This window comes from Leucopleurus acutus (genome assembly GCF_964270905.1).
Source record: "Leucopleurus acutus genome assembly, chromosome: 15".
In the NCBI taxonomy this organism is placed as follows: domain Eukaryota; kingdom Metazoa; phylum Chordata; class Mammalia; order Artiodactyla; family Delphinidae; genus Leucopleurus; species Leucopleurus acutus.
In genome coordinates, this window is record NC_139157.1 from 20,494,630 (window position 1) to 20,515,933 (window position 21,304).

Below are 21,304 nucleotides of genomic sequence, written 5' to 3' on the forward strand. Positions count from 1 at the left end.
TTCACACACACCTGCCCCTCCTCTTACAGTGAAACATGAGAAGAAAGAAAGAGGGAAGCAACAGACACAGACAAACCACGTAGACCAACTGATCATCTCAATAGGAACAAAGGGAACAGAGAGGAATCTGCAAAGTGTTTTCATGACTAAAAATCCCGCAGGTAATCCTGACCACACTGAGTTCTAAGACAGGCAGTGCGCTCCATGAAAGGAAAGGCCAAGGTCTGAATACGTAGTCCAGCACCTTACCGGCCAGGAGAGCTTGAGAAACTCATTTCTCTATTTCTCTTCAGGGAGCTCACCTATAAAACAGGAATAACAACAACTGCCTCACCTGATTGTTTTGAAAAACAGAGATGGTACAGAGCAGGTATGCAGTAAATGGTAGCTAGTATTACTCAGATCTACAAAATCAAGTGCTTTACTACCGAGATTAACCCCATGAAAGAATTACCACTTCAGGTTCTGGTGTCTATTCCTAACAGACACTTCATAGGAATGAGTAGCCAGGGTGAGTACATATTTGCATAAGCATCCGTTTAATGTGTTTAAATGCTGCCAACATTAATGCTTGTTCCATCACATAACTGTTCAAAAGTGGCTGTTTGAAAGAACTACTGCTTATGACAGTTCTGACTAGACCCGGCTAAATTCAGCTCAGCAGAAGGAAGCCAAGTACATGAGGAAAGGCCCAGACTCTAGAAATGCCTGATAACAGAAGCTTCACAAGGCATCCCTACCCTGTGGCTACAGAGTGCGGGAAAGGTTTTTAGATCACTAAGATCACTACTAGCAGCCATTTGTGTGCAGGTAAATGCAGGAGACAGACAGCTCTGCTCTGCCCTCTAGTATCTCCTCTTTCCCTAGAAGGAAAATATTATCTCAATCCACTTGCAGCAGACGTTTCCTGTGCTTTTTTAAAAAAACAGAATGTGCTCATCTTTAGGTCAATTGTACAGCAAGGAGGTTACAAAGAAAGTGAAGGTGCTCACATGAAGAGTGCTCCTCTGCCCATTTAAAACTCACTCAGCTGGTGCACTTAGGAGGCTCTAATGCACAATAATGAGTATTTAATTTTTTCACCATCTACATCAACTTGCAGAATGAATACAGGAATAGAGATATATGGAGATATTTAAACTGGGTAATTTCTAACCTTCTATCTTCTCTGGGGAGACTTCAGTTCTTTTAGAGCAATACGAAAAACTTTAAAATACTAGTAAATTTCTAAAATAAATGTCTCTTATTATTTCACATGCAACAACAAACTGTAAGTACTAATCTAGGGTAAGCAGTTCTCATTCCTATTTATACTCATAAATTCTCAAAGAAATATAAAATGACTAATATGGTAGTTTTGAAAACCAAAGTATGGAACACTCTTGTTTGGAGGGGTCAAAATGCTACATTGACCATCACTGCTCAAAAGCGCTGATTTGTAAGCACTTTGGAGGAGCAACACCTGCTGCTGGGTCACAGAAAAGGAATGTGAGGTCATTAAAACAATTCCTTTAACCCCACATACCCCATCTCCTAGCCCCCAGCCCCTGAGCCAGGGATAGAGGAAATCTGAAGCCTGGTAACTCTGCATTCAATACAATAAGATTCCAAGGTACACAACTTCCTCCCAGGATTTTATTTACAGCTAAATTCTTGGCATTTTATTTTGCTCCTCCCCCATCTGTTGGAATGTCCACAGCTTTTTAAGCAGCCAATATCTAACCCAAGATATAGGCAAACGAATTAAAACAGTATTTTAAGGCAGTAAGGTTTTCTGTTTGTTTTATAATGTTCATTAACCTCAAAACACTCTAAAAAGTGTTCCCTTGCTTAGTAAGGAAGGCCAACAGTGACTTTGCTACTACATTTATTTAGCAGAAACCACCAGAGTTCTTAAATTTAAGGTTCAGGAAGCACCAATATTCCCTTTATTAAAGTAAAATGCATTCAGAATGAGGAAAAAAACCTCTTATGAGATCATTCTATCAGTTACATGTTACCTGGAAAGAATTAAATCAGCTATACTGCATATTTTTGTTAGAAAATATTTACCATTGGGTTTTTACCCTGAAATGTGTTCCAAAGTAATTTCTACACCTGGTTCTGCATGTCTCAGAGCTCCAGCATGTCCCCTTCCCCACTCTGCGTGAGAACACAGAGTGTTCAGTGTGTGTCTTTGCTCAGCAACCGAAGGAAGAGGTATGACTACATGGGTGTCCTGCCAAGGACAACTGGGCATTTAGATTTTATAGGTCCAACCTCATTAGACAGGACGCGTGCGTATCATGTCTGTAGGCACCTGCAAGGCAGAGCCTTTCACATCCGCTTACCTGCAGTACACCAGACAAGGTTCCTGTGCTCAAAGAGCTCATGCCCTGGGGGAGGATAGACAGGCAGGTCTCGCCATAATAAAAGCTGGCCTGAGACGGGGTTCTTGTGAAGGTGTAAACAACGTGTAGAAGAAAAGGGAATAATTAGCTGCAGGTGTGATGGTGAGTAAGACCAAAGACTGCTTGTAGAAGCAGCTTACACTTAAAGGATGAGCCGAGGAGGCTGTGAATTCCTAGCAAGTAAATGACATTTCCGGAGAAAGGCAATTGTCCAATGTATTCTTTGTGACCCACCACACTGTCTCCCCACCTGAAGCAGTGCACAGGAGAACATGCAGACAGGGCTCCAGGGCAAGGAAAGGGCAGGAGCTATGAGATGTTCATGAGAGCACTTTGTACTATTATGGCAAAGACAACCAGATCCTTTCCAGAAATACAACTGGCATCAGTGTAGACAGTGAATGCAAGAGAGGAGAGGTTGCAAGCAGGAGTCAGATTTAAAGGGTGATGGGATTATCAGGGCAAGAGATGACACGAAAGTCTGCAAACAGAAGAAGGGGCTAAAGAGGTGATCCAAAGAGGAGGGAGCATTGGTAAATACCAATATAAGGGAGTTTTGTGCGGGCCTTGAGGACAGTTTCACAATTTCATGGTTATACGACCCTGCAGGGGACACTGAATACAGGAAAGGAAATAATATGAAATACCCTACCCTTGCAGCCCCTGAATTCAAAAATATTATTGCTGGTGATAAATAGCGTCTTAGGATTTTATAATATTTAATCCCCATAATTCATAAGAAAGTAATGTCAGTAAAATCAACAGTGAAAATATTACCTTTTTTGTGTATTTTTAAATATTTTGCTTCCTGGAAGGAGTGGTAGGTCTTTCCATGAGAGTTTTTAAAAGCACCAATTAACATTTTAATTCTTAAGTACAGGAAGTGAGGTCATTAATTTGGCATGGAATAGATAAAAAAAGAAGAATTTAAGAACATATTTGAGCATGACACTGTGAATAACAATGCTGGCCCAACCTCTACCTGTACAAAAGAAATCAGCCATGTAGATAAAGGAAATGCAGGCACATAAGGAAAACACTATTTGTCAACAAATAACAGAAAACTAAAACTTGCACATAAACAGATAACAAGATAACCTGACATATATTGTAGGATGGTAGGAAAAAAGTAACTGCATAGCTATGAAAATACTTTCAAAGTTTAAATGTGCTGTGTCAATGAAAAGAATTATTATTTTGAGTAGTGGGATTGATACTCCAATACATACTCATGCATTTGTGTACCGTCTATTTACATATCCCTCATGGAGTTCCAGTATCATCTGGTTCTGTCAGTGTGGAAAAAATGATTCGAATTAGTAATACTCAGGAACTTTTCTTCCTGACTTTGAGTATGTTAACCTCGGCAAGGATCACTGTTAATGTTAGCTGCCTCCAGGAAAGGAAATGGTATTGGGGAAGAAAGAGAACTCTAAATGCTCACTCTCAACACTTCTCGATTATTCAATGTCTTCAGTGAGCAGTATTTATGTATTTCTTATATAATTTAAAATGTACTTTAAAAATAAACTTTGTTCCTAAGAAACATCATCATAAATTGGCACTGAATCAAAAACCTACTGTACTTCATGCCTTAAAGACAAGTAGAACTTGAATGCCTAAAAAAAAAGATACCAGGTCGTTGAAAAAGGAAAAACAATTTTAACCTGTAAATGAATATTTACTGCCATTATCTCTAGGGGAAAAAGTAAAAGTTTTTCTAAGTGAATTGTGAGTAATTAAGTAACAAGCAATTCCTTCAAAGCAAATAAAGGAGCAAAAATGTTCTTTAGAAATAACTATTTCAATAAAGAAGTTGAATTAGGGAATACTGACATCATCAACAATCTTGTAGTTAGGAAACAAAAAATAAATTAAAAATTTGTAATTCACATTCCAAATCTGTTACTGTAATAAAAGCAATCAAAAAAAAATATCCAGACACAGGTGCTTAAAGTGAGATATTTTTAATGGAAATAAATGTGGCATATGCTCCAACTGGCCACTTTAAGTGCCTGGATTTGCTACATTAGTAACAACCCAGTAAAGCCTAAATCTGGATTACTATCACCACAGGACTCTATTTTGTGTTTTGGAGGAATGTTTATTCTCTTTAATTTCCATATTAAAATACTGGCATGCATTTAGCTAACCCTAAAATAAATACACTTTTAAGAGTCAAAGGAGATTAACCATTAGATTAATCTTCACCTGTAAATTTCCCAAACTACATTTCAGATTTAAATATGAAAACAAAGCAATGATCTTTGAATTTGATCAAAAAAGAACTGTGAAAAACTCATGAAAAAAGAGTAAGTATAATCCAAAAAGTCACAGCTACATGAGCTGTGTGGGAAATACTTAATCCAGCATTGCTCAACCTTGGCACTACTGACATTTGGGCCAGAAAATTCCTCCATTGTGGCAGTTTTCCTGTGCATTCGCTGTAACCTTGGCCTCTACCCACTAAGGTGCCAATAGCACCCTCCCTTCCCCACAGGTGTGACAACCAAAAATGTCTCCAAACATTAATAAATGTCCTTCCGGGAGGAAAATGACCCCTGGTTGAGAACCACTGACAATCCAATGCTTGGATCATAACCAAAAATTTTAAATTATGAATAAGGGTAATTTGGGTTTATAAAGTTGGAAAGAATTGCAATTGAAGACAGACAAGGGGAAGTGAATCCACTCACAAAATTAAATGAGCCAAAAATACTGAACCACAAAAAAACACCCTCCTCTTCAAAATTAATGGATTGTTCTAATGAGATCTCACTGTAAAACTGCAGCTTAAACTTAGAGAAAACCACTTCCTTCCACTACCACCACACACACACACACACACACACACACACACACACACACACACACACACACAGAGATCTTGCCATCTTTATTCTCCTGGTCATGAATTGGAATTGCCCATTGACTCCTGTGTCAAAGAGCTTCCCTCAAAGTTCAGTGATCACCACACTTGCTGGTCTTTCTGGATCTCTTCACACTGATCTGTATGGTCTACCAGCTTCTACCACATGTTCTCTGATTTTGATTTTTAAAACATAATTTTCATAAATTTTGTCTCATATATATTCATAAATTTAATCTCATATATATTCTCTTGGGATCTAAATCCAAATATATATATATATATATATATATATATATATATGTAAAATCTTCAAATCCAAATATATAATATATACATATACACACACATATATATATCCCCAAATCTAAATCTCCTATTACTAACCTCATTTTATTCACTGAAAAATATTATTGAGTGCCTTCTCTGTGCCAGGCACTGTACGAGAAGTATACCCTGGGATACATCAGTGGAGGAAAAAAACCCACAAAAGACCAAGGTAAAAGGCACTGGGGGGGGGGGGCGGTAGGGAAGAGGGTGCGATTGGTTCATTCTTCATCCAGACCTTTTCTATTAGAAAACCAGGTGATTTGGAAACTTCACTACTTCACTTCTCCATCTTCCTCACAGGTGAAATGTTAAAATTCTGACTATCCCATCTGACATGGACTTTGACCGCTTTCTCCTACATCCTCACATTCATCCTTTCCTCTGGAACTCTCCATCCAGTTGACCTCTACCAAGAAGCCTTTTTGCAAGGCCAAAGGAGATAAATGTGTTCTACAGCACATTAAAAGTATGTCTTTGGTTGGGATTTACACATGCCAACTTAAGTACGAAATAAACTTAAGTTTATTTATAAATGGGGCCAGAAAGAATGCAAAATATTCAAATAATAGTTAGTTACTGATAGTTACTATTTTACTCTGTAATAAACTTAAACTCCTAAACACCTTTAGATTTACCTCAAAAGTTCTGAGTTTGGGGGTAATTTCTTCAAGCAAATGCAGATCTTTGGAAACCTTGACCTTTAGTCTGTTCCACTTTCCTTGAACATCATCAAATTCTTGCTTATACAGTTCTTCTACATCTGGAGAAACATTTTTCTCCAAAGCCTTTGTTTCTTCTGCAAGTTTATGCAGTATAGGTTTTTGATTCTCTAGGATTTCATCAACGGCCTGGAAAACAGTTTTCAAGATTAAAAATACACACAATAATTTGTCTGTGCAGATGTAATAATACTGGCTATAAACAGTCAAAGTCACTTTTTTAAAAGAATTTGATCAAAAAAGAATTGTGAAAAACTCATGAAAAAAGAATAAGTGTAATCAAAAAAGTCACAGCTACATAAGTTGTGTGTCGTTTAGACACAATGTATCCTCTGCACTAAAAACCAGCAGAACAACAGGCCCAGTGAGGGCCCAGTGTGCTGGGCTCCATGGTGGAGCTGTTGCTTCTGATGAAATAGTGCAGAGGCACATATCTTAAATGACCAGGGAAGCATTTTCACTCAATACAGTAAAAGAACAACACAATCGATTGTCTTCATTTCATTAAAGATACTTTATATGGTTGAGAATTTTAAGCTAGTCACAACAGAAGGAGAAAAGATGCTTTTATTCTATTAAAAATATTTAATAACTATCTTTTAGCTGAGGTCCTACGTTATAGTGATTAACCTTCAAATTATAAGAAATGTTTGACTAATTTTGACCAAAACTGATATATTTTTTAAATAGCTGAAAAAATATTTCAAAATATGTGATATGAGATATTAGAAATGAGCCTAAACTTCTTAGGTCTATAGGTCTTAGGACCTATAATATATACTACCTTTTCTTCCTGCAGGGCCTTCTCCACCTTTACAAGATCATTCAAGACATTCAAAGACATCTGGGCCTTATTTTCGGAATTATTTAGCAGATCTGTCAGCGTTTTCAATGTTTCCAAATACACACGTCCAGGTCGGCTCTTCAGTTCTGTTTATTGAAAAATACTTACTTTGAGAAAATAATGGCAGGAAACTAATATTGTTATACATACTGTTAATCTTCCTATTTAATAAGTGAATTCTAATACATAAGAAGTTAAACTCTGTAATTAAGATTAAAAAGGGTCTCTGTTAGAGACACAATAAATCACTGCATTGGCATTTCTGAGAGTCATATAGTGACTTCATTCCTGCGGATGTTGATGTTTGAAATATTAAGTAACCCACCATCATTTTTCTTCATTTCATCATGATGAAATGACTCTCTGCAGATGGTACTACAATGTTCCTTTTGTCTCATATAATCTCCTTTTCCCCCAGTAGCTACACAAAGAATAAAAGGAGACAAAGATCCCCTCAACCAGTCTTCCTCTAAGTTCAGGCGTGTAGACAAACTGCTACCCACAGAGGGGTGGACGTTACGCTGAACACCACAGCCAGGTCGCACAGGTACCCTGAGAAATAACGGCTGCACAAGGCAGCTGGAGTGATGTCTACTTCAGCCACTGATGTCAAATTTACAGACAAGCAACACTTGTGTGGAGAGGAAGCCAGCTCATTTGAAGCACAAAGAGGTGAAACCAAGTAGCAGCAAAAGTCACAACAGCCAAAGGGTGGAAACAACCCAAATGCCCATCTACAAATGAATGGACAAACAAAATATGGTGTATACATACAATGGAATACTACTCAGCCTTAAAAAGGAAGGAAATTCTGACACATGCAACCCACACAAAAGAACTTTGAGGATAAGTGAAAAAAGCCAGTCACAAAAAAACAAAAAATGTATGATCCCACTTAGGTGAGGTATACAGACTAGTCAAACTCATAGAAACAGAAAGTAGAATGGTGGTTGCCAGGGGCTGGAGGGAGGAAGGAATGAAGAGCTGCTGTTTAACGGGTACAGAGTTTCGGTTTTACAAGACAAAAAAGTTCTGGGGATGGGTTGTACAACGATATGAATATATTTTCCACTACTGAACTCTACACTTTAAAATGGTTAAAATGGTAAATTTTATGTTATGTATATTTTACCACAATTAAAAACAAAAAATAAATAAATAAATTTACCAATTGTTTTAAAGTTAAGAAACTGAACATTTAAACTGCCTTGTCAAAAATGAAAGCATATTTTGTAACAGCAAATTGAAAAGGAGGTACTCTCAAACGCTTCACAGTCTAAGTTAACTGAATTCAATAAACAAAGAGTATGGTGGCCAAATGCCTTTCCAGAAGAAAGGAAACATGATACATTTGCTTACCATGCACATACAGAGTCTTACAAGTCATTACATAACCTACGATTGCTGCAAGGAAGGGTATGGTTAAGTGTGTAGCTGTTTAGCATGTACTCCCCATAATGTTACATAATACAGCACAATTCCTGACTTAAAAGCCAAGGAGAAAAAAATATAATATATGAGGGATGAGCTTTCAAAACCTTGAACAGGTAACTTTCCCAAACCAGGCTTATTTCAGAAGTAAAAACTCTTGAAAATTTTTCAGACTTTGAAAGAGGAACACGATTTCTTTGAAAAGAGGAGATGGCATTGCTAAAACTTTAACCATTTTGAGCAAACAGAAGCAAGTGATCATTCTTTTTAGGCCTGCTAGTAATGATTATCAGCTGGCCTCCTTCAGTGAAAAGGAGAAACAACATCCCTAAAAAAACTCTTTAAAAATCATCATGTCCTATTAACCCAATTTTAACAGCACATGAAAGCTGTCTGCATTTTTACAAACAAGGGTGAATCTAGGAAATAGTCTGAGCATACTTTAAGAACTGGAACAGGACCAGGCACAGAGGAAAACAGAGTGAGGCTGGTGCAAAACAAGCAAGTGTACTGAAGGTCTAAATATTGGGAGTAATTTTTAAGCTAAGGCAAACTGAGAAAGGAGATGGCGGACTTGTCTAATAAAAAAACGCAACAGAATGGGTCTACCGTTCTCGAGCTGTTGGTGACGCTCCTCTAAATCCTGTTGCACAGCTTGGTAACGGCCCACAAAGCTCTCAAAATCCCGCTGAACAAAATCCGGGGCAGAAGGCTGAGACTTCAGGGCTGAGCAGTTTGCACGCAGCATTTCAATTTTGGGGTGGTGGCTACGGAGGTCTGTTAATTCTTGCTATGAAGAGAAAATAGGACCACATGATTCGCTGAAGATGAACATCCTCACAGAAAGTTAATCAGAGCAGAATTAACCGAAAGTTCATGATACAAGGAGCATCCTCTTTAAATACAGGACTGGACATAGAAATCTGTCATGTTCTGGATGGTTGTGTCGTTACCTGACAGGAATCCTTCAAGCTCGGCAAGGACCGCTGGGGACATTCTGAAAAGGGCGTGTGTTTTCCCCACTCCTCCTTTGTCTTTATGGTCTTTTCAAGCTCATCAAGGTGCTTAAAAAAAGCATTTATATCTTCCTGTAGCCGAATCTTTCTTGCTAGATCTTCCAAATGCTGGGATATATTCTTCCATTCTGATAATATCTTCTCCAGAACGATTTTTATTTCTTCAGTAGGAAGACCTTCTACGCAGACATGAAAAATAAGCAGACACTTCATAAATTATTACAAAACTTGTTTTGGATTTGTTACAAACATTCTAACCTATTCAAAATAATGAGGCAACGTCATACATAATGATCACTCCCCTAAGTCCCTTTTAACACAACAACATTGTAATGATGCACTTAAAAATAACTATGTTTAATTCCTTGATAAAAACGGGAGAGGGGGAGCTTAATTAAAATAGCAGGTCAGGAGGGGGATGGCCAACACAAAAAGCACATCAGTCGAGTGTCAGCCACTGCCTTTGCTACAGAACATGTGTCTCCATCCTTGGCAACCTACTGTTCTACTAGTTTCCAGTCTGAGCACGAGAAATAAAATGAACTGTCTGGACTTGTCTGGGGCTCTGACGTCAGAAGGTAGACCCTCTGTCATCAAGAAAAACAGCTTGGCTAGAAAAAGGAGGACGCAGCTTGAGACTTGTGATCAAACCACAGGTCATAGGAATTGCAAAACGAATGGCTGGGACTCCTAGTGCTGGGAGCAATCTGGTGAGTGCAGGAATACTACACCGGTAGCCAGGCCCAAGAAGAATCAGCAAGCCTACTGGGAATGCTACACACAGACCAGTAAATGCCAAAAGATCAATGCAGTGCTAAGATTATCTACTTTAGAAACACATCAGGAAACAAAATGCCATTATGTTTATTACTGTCATCTCATAATTTTGTCTCATATTTTTGAGAGGCAGAGAATGTTCATAGAAATAAGTTACATATAATAATAGGTTTTATCATAGTCCTTCTCTTAATATAAAATACCATTGAATCATTGAAAATTACTATGAAAAGGTATGGGAAATCTACAAAGGAATCGACGTCCTGAGGAAAGCATGCACATTGAAAAAATGGGTTTAACATCTTTATTATTAGAGCAGAAGCAATAAAACCTTGTAAATATATGTAATCAAAATCCAGGGTAACGAGAGCTCTAAAGGGAAAAAAAAGGCATGTAAAACAAAAGGTCACTTAGGATCCACAGATGATGCAAATTTTGAAAATTTCTGTAACACACCGTATCCACTGAAAATTAGAAATGCAAACGTGACATTACATAATCTGAATATATCACCCATGTCAATTGCTGAAGTAAACTGTCCACCATCACACAAGTAATAGAATATTACACCTAGACAAAACATTCACACCACAGTCCAAGTTCAATTATCCCTGTTAATGGAGGTCATAAACTAACTAAATTATCACTTTCCTTTTTTTTTTAATTAACTAATTTATTTATTTATTTATTTTTGGCTGCGTTGGGTCTTTGCTGCTGCACATGGGCTTTCTCTAGTTGTGGCGGGCGGGGGCTACTCTTCATTGCAGTGCGCAGGCTTCTCATTGCGGTGGCTTCTCTTGTTGCACAGCACGGGCTCTAGACGCGTGGGCTTCAGTAGCTGTGGCACGCAGGCTCAGTAGTTGTGGTGCATGGGCTCTAGAGCACAGGCTCAGTAGTTGCGGCGCCCGGGCTTAGTTGCTCCGCAGCATGTGGGATCTTCCCGGACCAGGGCTCGAACCTGTGTCCCCTGCATTGGCAGGCAGATTCTTAACCACTGCACCACCAGGGAAGTCCTAAATTACCACTTTTCTGACAATCTGAGCAATGGAGATCTAGGCTGTGCGCCTGCCAGGTCATTTCTATTTTAAGTGGGCAAAGGAATAGTATCAGCCACTTCATTTACATGTCAGGACAATTTATGATTAACAAGAAAGAAAATTAAGCTGGCAAATAAAATTTTGAGATGGAAAATTATCACCACTAATCCAGAAAATCGGTAAGAGGTACTCATTTTAGGTACTAGGGAAGCTGAAGAAACTTCTTCCATAGTTTTTTTTTAATTCACTGACAATATTTCAGTATCCATTTACCCTTTCAAACCAATTCTCAAAATTTAAATCTCCCTCCTCTAAGCTTGATATAGTTTGGACCAGTGGCAAGTAATAAATAAAGCACAATTTACATCTTAAAAAAGGAAAACTGTATATTGTCTTTTAAAATAATTGTTTTATTCCCAGAGATCCAAAGTTGTAGCTGTTTCTACAGGACATCCAACTCTTAGATGACTAATCAAAAGCCAAAATCAATATCCCATCCTTTTATTAATTTTCTAGAAGGGATAACGTATAACATATTCCTGTCACTCTCACTTGACTTTAGCTTTTCAATCTATCACTATTAAAATCAAGGGAAATGTTTACAAAACATAGGATCATCATCAAATTCCATAGGCTTATATGTTGATATACTGGGAATTCTTTTTGGAGGGAGGTGGTAAAAGAAAATTTTACTTCGGCAGCATTGGGGAAAGGGAGTTACCTTAAGGTAAATTCATTGAGATTATTTGAATTTTTTTTTTTTTTTTTTTTTGCGGTACGCGGGCCTCTCACTGTTGTGGCCTATCCCGTTGTGGACGCGCAGGCTCAGCGGCCATGGCTCACGGGCCCAGCCGCTCCACGGCATGTGGGATCTTCCCGGACCGGGGCATGAACCCGTGTCCCCTGAATCGGCAGGTGGACTCTCAACCACTGCGCCACCAGGAAAGCCCGATAAGGTGTTATTTATATTTGAAATTTTTACCTGCATTAAAGAACTTTTTTTCCCCCACAGACCCAGTGGCTCAGGGGAATGTAAAGATTAATATTTTTGCCAAGCAGTTTTACATATGATTCTTTTTCTCGCCTTGCTTTGAAAGGCTTTTCTTATAAACCTTATTCCTTACTCCAACAATAAGTGCTTTGGAGGTCTGCTGAAACTCTCCTTGACAAAAGCCACAGACACCCACGGCAGAATTAGGAATATTAGTTTGACGAGAATCTTCTAAAATGTAGCTTTTAATCTTTATATATTTAGACTTTTTATTATAGAAAATGGAAATATATACAAATAAATAGAACAGTAGCATGAACGTCCTGTACCAATTACCCAGCTTCAGTAATTAATGACATTCTACCATTCTTGAATTATCTATATACCCCTACTCACTCCTCACCCATTTAATCATTATTATTATTTTCACATTTCTTAAAGTAAAATTTACTTACATTGAAATACATGAACTGTGCTGTTCTGAGAAACCTACACACACTTATCAATACATAGAATATTTCCACCTCTCCAGAAAGTTTCCTAGAGTCCCTAATGGATCAATCACCCTCCTCCAACCCAGAAAACCACATTTTAAAAAAAGCTTGGATTATTTTTCCCTCTGCCTTTTGAAAAATATGTTGATTTATTTTGTATATATACTGAGGTCACACACACATACATACACAAAAGTATGTATATGCCCAGTATATGTTCATTTATTTAGAAATTATGGAAATGTACCACTGTCATAGATCAATGTACCACTGTCATAGATCATTTGTACAGCTTAATTTCTTCCTTCCTTCCTCCCTCTCTCCCTCCCACCCTTTCTTCCCTTCCTCCTTCTTTCCTTCCAAACAGAATAGTATTTTCATTCAAACTCCATCCTAGCTAGGTGTCTTACTACTGGGTGTGGACACCCCATTTGGAGATTACTTTTTCAAGTATTTATTTGAAGGCACCTAGAGACAGAGCGAGAATATAATTTCCCTTGAGATACTTCAATAATTACAATAAATTGTGTGTTAAATTTATGTTAGTTACAATCATAGATTCTTCACTTCTACATCGACACTGTAGCTTGGAAACCAGACTTTATCTGGGTGATGTGGGGTAATTTCATGAGTCTATGAACTGAATTAAATTCATGTCTGTGTCAGCTTTTAGTGGGTGTGGCAGAATCAGAGTGCAGAGATTCATTTATTTTAAAAAATCTGTTATTAAAAATTTTTAGGATGAGGTGGGAAGCTTAGAATTTGGGACACTGGTTTGAATAGGGTCTGTATGTTCAGTTTAATTTTCTCATTTTTGGGGAGTGTCTGCCTTTTGTTAATGAGAGTAAAAGTGGTTTTTAACATTTCCCACTGTCATTCTACTTTATCCATTATTCTAATTTTACAGTACTGTATTTTACTTCTCTACATGTGGTTAGCAGTAATCCTACTGCTGCTTTAAAACCAGAAATGTTAAACCGAAATGAAAGCACAATTGGGTGATTCTCCCGGCCTTTCCTTCTTTTCAATACATTTGAAATAAATCCTAGGCCATGGATAATTAATGTAGAAGAAGTTTCTTTACAGAGTGTAATTTGCCCAGAGTCTGCTTATGTAAGGATGCAGATATATGATTCAGTTCAGTTAGAAAAGCACATCAAATACTTCAGTAAAACAGATGTTTGAATAATTACATCACTGGTTTTCTCAAACTAGTTTCATCAAAAAATTCCAGCACGGTGAAGTCTGGTAGGACCTTTCTACCTAATGCATGTGAATTAAGTTCTGTGACTTCTCTTGTAGCACAGAAATGTTTATAAAAAATGAAATTATCTGTTTTCATTTGACTTTCACGACTGCTGTACCAAACCGGTTTTCCTTGGTTTAGCTTATTTTGTTCCTAAAGATCATCAACTACTGTAACAGAGTAATGGGTCACTTGGATGATGTAGCTTTAAGAATTGACTCCCACATGTCTGGCAAAGTATTGATATAAAAAAAAAAAAAACCAAGGTTCTCACCTTTTCCCATTTGCTCCAAAAGGATTTGTCCGGTTTGGTTTAATTCATCGAGTCTGGAACTTCTTTCCATCTGTTCCTTTTCTAATCCCTGAAAATAAAGTCCCAATATAAGAATAGTACAGACTTTCTTCTCAATATAGTATTAATGCTTACTGAAGTTTTTATATTTAATGTCCCTCCCACACTCTCTTAGGTGGGAGTTACAGTCCAAGTTTACCTAAGAAAATACCAAGATAAAGCTATGCCATTTCAAGCTACCCTCCAGAATGCTAGAGATGATTAAATTTCAAAAGGTAAATTCAAACAAACAATATAAAATTTTGGTTTCCTTAAAAATGCTCTACATCAAAACAAAAATCTTTAAAAGTCTTTACTGAATTTGTTACAATACCGCCCCTGTTTTATGTTTCGGTTTTTTGGCCGCAAGGCATGTGGGATCTTACCTCCCCGACCAGGGATCGAACCCACACCTTCTGCATTGGAAGGCAAAGTCCTAACCACTGGACTGCCAGGGAAGTCCCTGGTTTCTTTTATAAGAAGAAAAAATTTTACACTACATACATGAGTTCCTATCAGGAGGAGGTAATTAAAATTAGTATTTTAGATCCAGAATATTTATTCACATACATGGCCTCAGTATACTCCACACCATAAAAATAACAGTTTGACTGAAATGAACTGAATGCACTATGAAGACAGAGATCACCAAACAAAAATAAATTAATTAATATGAAAGACAGAAATAATTTGAGCCCAATATCATTTGTTGGTGTTACACTAAGCATAGGGTCTAACACAAACTTCAACTACCAGCATAATTCATACATAAATTTTTAACAATAACAATATGCTTTAGGACCCAAAACAAAGTATTTTATCCTTTATATTCAAAGAATGGCTCTTAATTTTAATATTTATGTCTCTAAGATTTTATATTCTCAATGTGCCTATATCTGAGAGACAGGGGAAGACAAGATCTTCTAGAATTAGTTAGAAAGGGCTGAGCAAAACCATGGACACACATACACACACATGTGTTGTATACACAGTCACTATTTGAAATTTCTGCATTTGATAATTATCTAGCCACTCAAATAGTGTCCAAAATAGCATAATCAAAGCATCCAGGCAACCCACATTACTTCAACCAGACAACCTAGAGAAGAATCCCACTTCTAGGGTCTACGAATGTAAGCACTATCAAATAAATTTAACTCTCCTATTTTGATCCACACAAACCTTAATGTGACCAAGTAAAACAACCATTTTTATAGTCAAAGATCAAGAAAGAACAAGAGATTCTACAAAACACCACTAATCTTTGTTAAACTAACTATCAATGTAAAAAGTCACTGTCAAACTGGAGAAAAATTATTACCTGCTTTATACAAACTGATTTTTGGCTACTTTTTTTATGATGGTGGTCGATTAGACTAGGGATTCTCCACCCAGGTATTGCATCAGTTGGAACAAGTTATTCTTTCACTAAAATAAAATTAAGTTGATACTTCCCAAATTTGCAAGAAAAATTAGCGATTAAAGCAATGGTTAAATTTTCTTTATTGTACATTTTTCTCAGATCTTTGGCATCTACTACTTCTTGTCTAAAACAACAAAATAAACGAACTTATAAATAAAGGTAAAACACAGGAACTGCCAATCATGCCTTACATAAACATACACAATTGTTACTTTTATCCCCTCAAATATTATAGTAACAATTTCTGGAAGTAAAATTGTTCCTAGATCACAGGATGGAATTTAATTTATCAGTGTTTTGTGGGACTTGTTCCATAAAGATCACTGTAGCTTCCAAATTCTCTGCCACTTTACTGCCTTTGAGAATTGGGTTGTTGAATGATCATTAATATCATCTACCAGTCTTTCAGAAGGATATGAAATGATAGAACATAGTCCTCATGCCTGGCTCTCTTGATCCCCTGGGCAGGGGGCTCTGATAACAGTGCTTCCACATTCCCCCTGTCCAGAGCCATCATGGTCTCCTTCCATAAGCCAAGAACTTTATAGAGTGCTGAAAATACAGGTTTCAAGGGAAAATCGTCCACACTTTCTAAGCAGTGGCAGCAGGCATATAAACAAATAATGACATAAATGCAATAAGGGCTTTCACAGAGGTATGGCCAAAGCAATATGGAATCTGCCTAATGAGGCTAAAGGAGGCTTTCTGAAGTAGGAGGCATTTCAGCCACACAGCAAAGGCTTAATAAAGGGCTATTCGGAGCCCGGAAAGCCACACATGGGGAAGGCAGGATATTGAGAAAAGCATAGGAGTCAGGAGGGCTGGAGCTCTGACGAGTGAATGAGAGGTGCTGAGTTTCTGCTTAGAGGTAGGGAAGAGAGCTGTCTGGAAGTGCCTTGTAAGGGCACTGTGGCCTTTACATTTTATCCCCACAGCAATGGCAAGTCATTAATTAATTGCAAGCGCTGGAGCTGTATAATCAAATTTATATCTTAGAACTCATCAAGAGTGAGATGATATTATTAGTAACAATAACATTAAATAATAACAGTAATTTCATAAATGTGTGTTTTAATGAGAATTATTTTAATTGTTCACCGTTAAGTAAAATGTTGGCTGATGGTTTGAACTGGACATCTTAAAGCTATGTTAAGAAGATGTACTACTATTGAGATGATTATCTTTTAAAATTTATTTGATTTGAATTTAAACCTACTAATGCTGTATATTAATAGATTTTCTAATTTTAGACTATTTGTGGATTCCTATAAAAAACATACTGTTTGGTTATAGGTAAACGATTGCCTTTTCCTATATTATTGAGTTCTAGTTGCTAGCATTTTAAGTTTAGAACAATATCCTTTTTAAATGACATGTAAAAAGGGAAGGTAAACAGTGGCAAATGCTGCAAAGAAAGGAAGTCTGATGAGAATAGAAATCTATCCTTTGGATTTTGAAAGCAGTCGTCAATGGTGACGCCTAAATAAGAACAGTTACAGTGGAATGATAAGGCAAACATCAGTCTCAGCTTCTCACCCAAACATTCAAAGTCGGCCAGGGTCTGGTCCTAAACCACCTCTCCAGCCTTAACTCTCTACTGCTTTTACACATATGCCTAGCACAAAGCAAAACGAATTATTTGTTCCAAGAATCACAACATGCTTGCCCCCCTCTGAGCCTCTGCTCATGGGCGCCACCTGCCTGGTGTGCCCTTCTGACCAGCTCCAAGCCCCCTCCTTCAGTGTCACTTTGCCTTCTGGACTTCACCAGTGTATAGAGACAGCTGCAAGCCTGGCCTCCTCTCAATTCCCTCAGTACCTACCACTTTCTAACTCACATCACTGATATCTACACATACGTCTTATTTTTAAACATTCTCCAAACTCTTTATAAACGCCATTGCTGATGTAGATGGTGATACGGACTTGCTCTAGGTGCCTAAATAATTCATGCAAGGATGTACAGAGACTTAATGAACCCCAAAGACATAAATAACTGCAATCTCCTGTTGCAATTTACAGTAACACACATGCGGTACAAAGTAGCAGAGCTACAATCCCATACATTTTATAGTGTTTATTTGTTTTAAATACGTCTCTCCTCTAAAAAGAATGTTTATAGAAGAAATCTTGGGATTTGAAACAGTTTCTTGCATTCGGAAGGCAAAACATTTTCAGCATACACACATGTACTATTAGGTACCAGATTAAGATAGATCTAATGAAGCTAAAATTAGTAATGACAACTGGATCACCTTAGCAAGTGTCCCTTCCTGCACATCTCAATTAACCGGTTAAGGAAGGAGGAAAAAAAACTTCTCCTCGACGGACGACGGGAAGATGGCAGAAGAGTAAGACGCGGAGATCACCTTCCTCCCCACAGATACACCAGAAATACATCTACACGTGTAACAACTCCTACAGAACACCGACTGAACGCTGGCAGAAGACCTCAGACCACCCAAAAGGCAAGAAACCCCCCACGTACCTGGGTAGGGCAAAAGAAAAATAGAAAGAACAGCGACAAAAGGAGAGGGACGGTACCTGCACCAGTGGGAGGGAGCTGTGAAGGAGGAAAGGCTTCCACACACTGGGAAGCCCCTTCGCGGGCGGAGACTGCAGGTGGCGGAGGCGGGGAGCTTCGGAGCCGCGGAGGAGAGCGCAGCAACAGGTGTGCGGAAGGCAAAGCGGAGAGATTCCAGCACAGAGGATCAGTGCCGACCGGCACTCACCAGCCCAAGAGGCTTGTCTGCTAACCCGCCGGGGCAATAGGGGCTGGGAGCTGAGGCTCGGGCTTCGGTCAGAGCGCAGGGAGAGGACTGGGGTTGGCGGCGTGAACACAGCCTGCAGGGGGTTAGTGCACCACGGCTGGCCGGAAGGGAATCTGGGGAAAAGTCTGGACCCGCCGAAAAGGCAAGAGGCTTTTTCTTCCCTCTTTTTTTCCTGGTGCGCAAGGAGAGGGGATTAAGAGCGCCGCTTAAAGGAGCTCCAGAGACGGGCGCGAACCGCGGCTAAAAGCACGGACCCCAGAGACGGGCATGAGACGCTAAGGCTGCTGCTGCCGCCACCAAGAAGCCTGTGTGCGAGCACAGGTCACTATCCACACCGCCCTTCCTGGTAGGCTGTGCAGCCCGCCACTGCCAGGGTCCCGGGATCTAGGGACAACTTCCCCGGGAGAACGCACGGCGCACCTCAGGCTGGTGCAACGTCAGGCCGGCCTCTGCCGCCGCCGGCCCGCCCCGCATCCGTGCCCCTCGCTCCCCCCCCCCCCCCGGCCTGAGTGAGCCACAGCCCCCGAAGCAGCGATTCCTTTAACCCCGTCCTGTCTGAGCGAAGAACAGACGCCTTTGGCAGAGGCGGGGCCAAATCCAAAGCTGAGCCCGGGGAGCTGTGAGAACAAAGAAGAGAAAGGGAAATCCCTCCCAGCAGCCTCAGAAGCAGCGGATTAAAGCTCCACAATCAACTTGATGTACCTGTATTTGTGGAATACATGAAAAGACAACGAATTATCCCAAACTGAGGAAGTAGACTTTGGAGAGCAAGGTTTATGATTTTTTTCCCCTTTTCCTCTTTTTGTGAGTGTGTATGTCTATGCTTCTGTGTGAGATTTTGTCCGTATAGCTTTGCTTCCACCATTTGTCCTAGGGTTCTATCCGTCCGTTTTTTTTGTTGGTTTTTCTTTTTAAAAAAAATTTTTTTCTTAATAATTACTTTTTATTTTAATAACTATTTTATTTTATCTTACTTTATTTTATCTTCTTTCCTTCTTTCTTTCTTTCCTTCCTTCCCTCCTTCCTTCCTTCCTCCCTCCCTCCCTCCCACCCTCCCTCTGTTCGTTCTTTCTTTCTTTCTTTCTTTCTTTCCTTCCTACTTCTTCTCCCTTTTATTCTGAGCCGTGTGGATGAAAGGCTCTTGGTGCTACAGCCAGGAGTCAATGCTGTGCCTCTGAGGTGGGAGACCCAACTTCAGGACACTGGTCCACAAGAGACCTCCCAGCTCCACATAATATCAAACAGCAAAAATCTCCTACAGATCTCCATCTCAACACCAGCACCCAGCTTCACTCAACGACCAGCAAGCTACACGGCTGGACATCCTATGCCAAACAACTAGCAATACAGGAACACAACCCCACCCATTAGCAGAGAGGCTACCTAAAATCATAATAAGTCCACAGATACCCAAAAACACACCACCAGACGTGGACCTACCCACCAGAAAGACAAGATCCAGCCTCATCCACCAGAACACAGGCACTAGTTGCCTCCACCAGGAAGCCTACACAACCCACTGAAACAACTTCAGCCACTGGGGACAGACACCAAAAACAATGGGAACTACGAACCTGCAGCCTGCAAAAAGGAGACCCCAAACACAGTAAGATAAGCAAAATTAGAAGACAGAAAAACACACAGCAGATGAAGGAGCAAGATAAAAACCCACCAGACCTAACAAATGAAGAGGAAATAGGCAGTCTACCTGAAAAATAATTCAGACTAATGATAGTAAAGATGATCCAAAATCTCGGAAATAGAATAGAAAAAATGCAAGAAACATTTAACAAGGACCTAGAAGAACTAAAGATGAAACAAGCAACGATGAACAACACAATAAATGAAATTAAAAATACTCCAGATGGGATCAATGGCAGAATAACTGAGGGAGAAGAACGGATAAGTGACCTGGAAGATAAAATAGTGGAAATAACTACTGCAGAGCAGAGTAAAGAAAAAAGAATGAAAAGAACTGAGGACAGTCTCACAGACCTCTGGGACAACATTAAATGCACCAACATTCGAATTATACGGGTTCCAGAAGAGGAAGAGAAAAAGAGAGGGACTGAGAAAATATTTGAAGAGATTATAGTTGAAAACTTCCCTAATATGGGAAAGGAGATAGTCAATCAAGTCCAGGAAGCACAGAGAGTCCCATATAGGATAAATCCAAGGAGAAATACGCCAAAACACATATTAATCAAACTGTCAAAAATGAAATACAAAGAAAACATATTAAAAGCAGCAAGGGAAAAACAACAAATAACACACAAGGGAATCCCCATTAGGTTAACAGCTGATCTTTCAGCACAAACTCTGCAAGCCAGAAGGGACTGGCAAGACATATTTAAAGTGATGAAGGAGAAAAACCTGCAACCAAGATTACTCTACCCAGCAAGAATCTCATTCAGATTTGATGGAGAAATTAAAACCTTTACAGACAAGCAAAAGCTGAGACAGTTCAGCACCACCAAACCAGCTTTACATCAATGCTAAAGGAACTTCTCTAGGCAAGAAACACAAGAGAAGGAAAGGCCTACAATAACGAACCCAAAACAATTAAGAAAATGGGAATAGGAACATACATATCGATAATTACCTTAAATGTAAATGGACTAAGTGCTCCCACCAAA

General features: G+C 39.0%; 1 protein-coding gene across 6 annotated transcripts in view; it reads right to left on the reverse strand.

Annotated features, from left to right (window-relative positions):
- Positions 1 to 21,304, reverse strand: part of UTRN (utrophin) — a gene marked incomplete at both ends in the record, with an annotated part of 495,417 nt that overhangs the window by 328,743 nt on the left and 145,370 nt on the right. For all 6 annotated transcript variants that reach the window (XM_082855593.1, XM_082855592.1, XM_082855591.1 and 3 more), the window contains 5 exons: positions 6,225 to 6,437; positions 7,093 to 7,238; positions 9,193 to 9,373; positions 9,537 to 9,778; positions 14,419 to 14,506. In XM_082855593.1, coding sequence (XP_082711719.1) covers positions 6,225 to 6,437; positions 7,093 to 7,238; positions 9,193 to 9,373; positions 9,537 to 9,778; positions 14,419 to 14,506 — 870 coding nt within the window. The remainder of the gene's footprint in view (positions 1 to 6,224; positions 6,438 to 7,092; positions 7,239 to 9,192; positions 9,374 to 9,536; positions 9,779 to 14,418; positions 14,507 to 21,304) is intronic.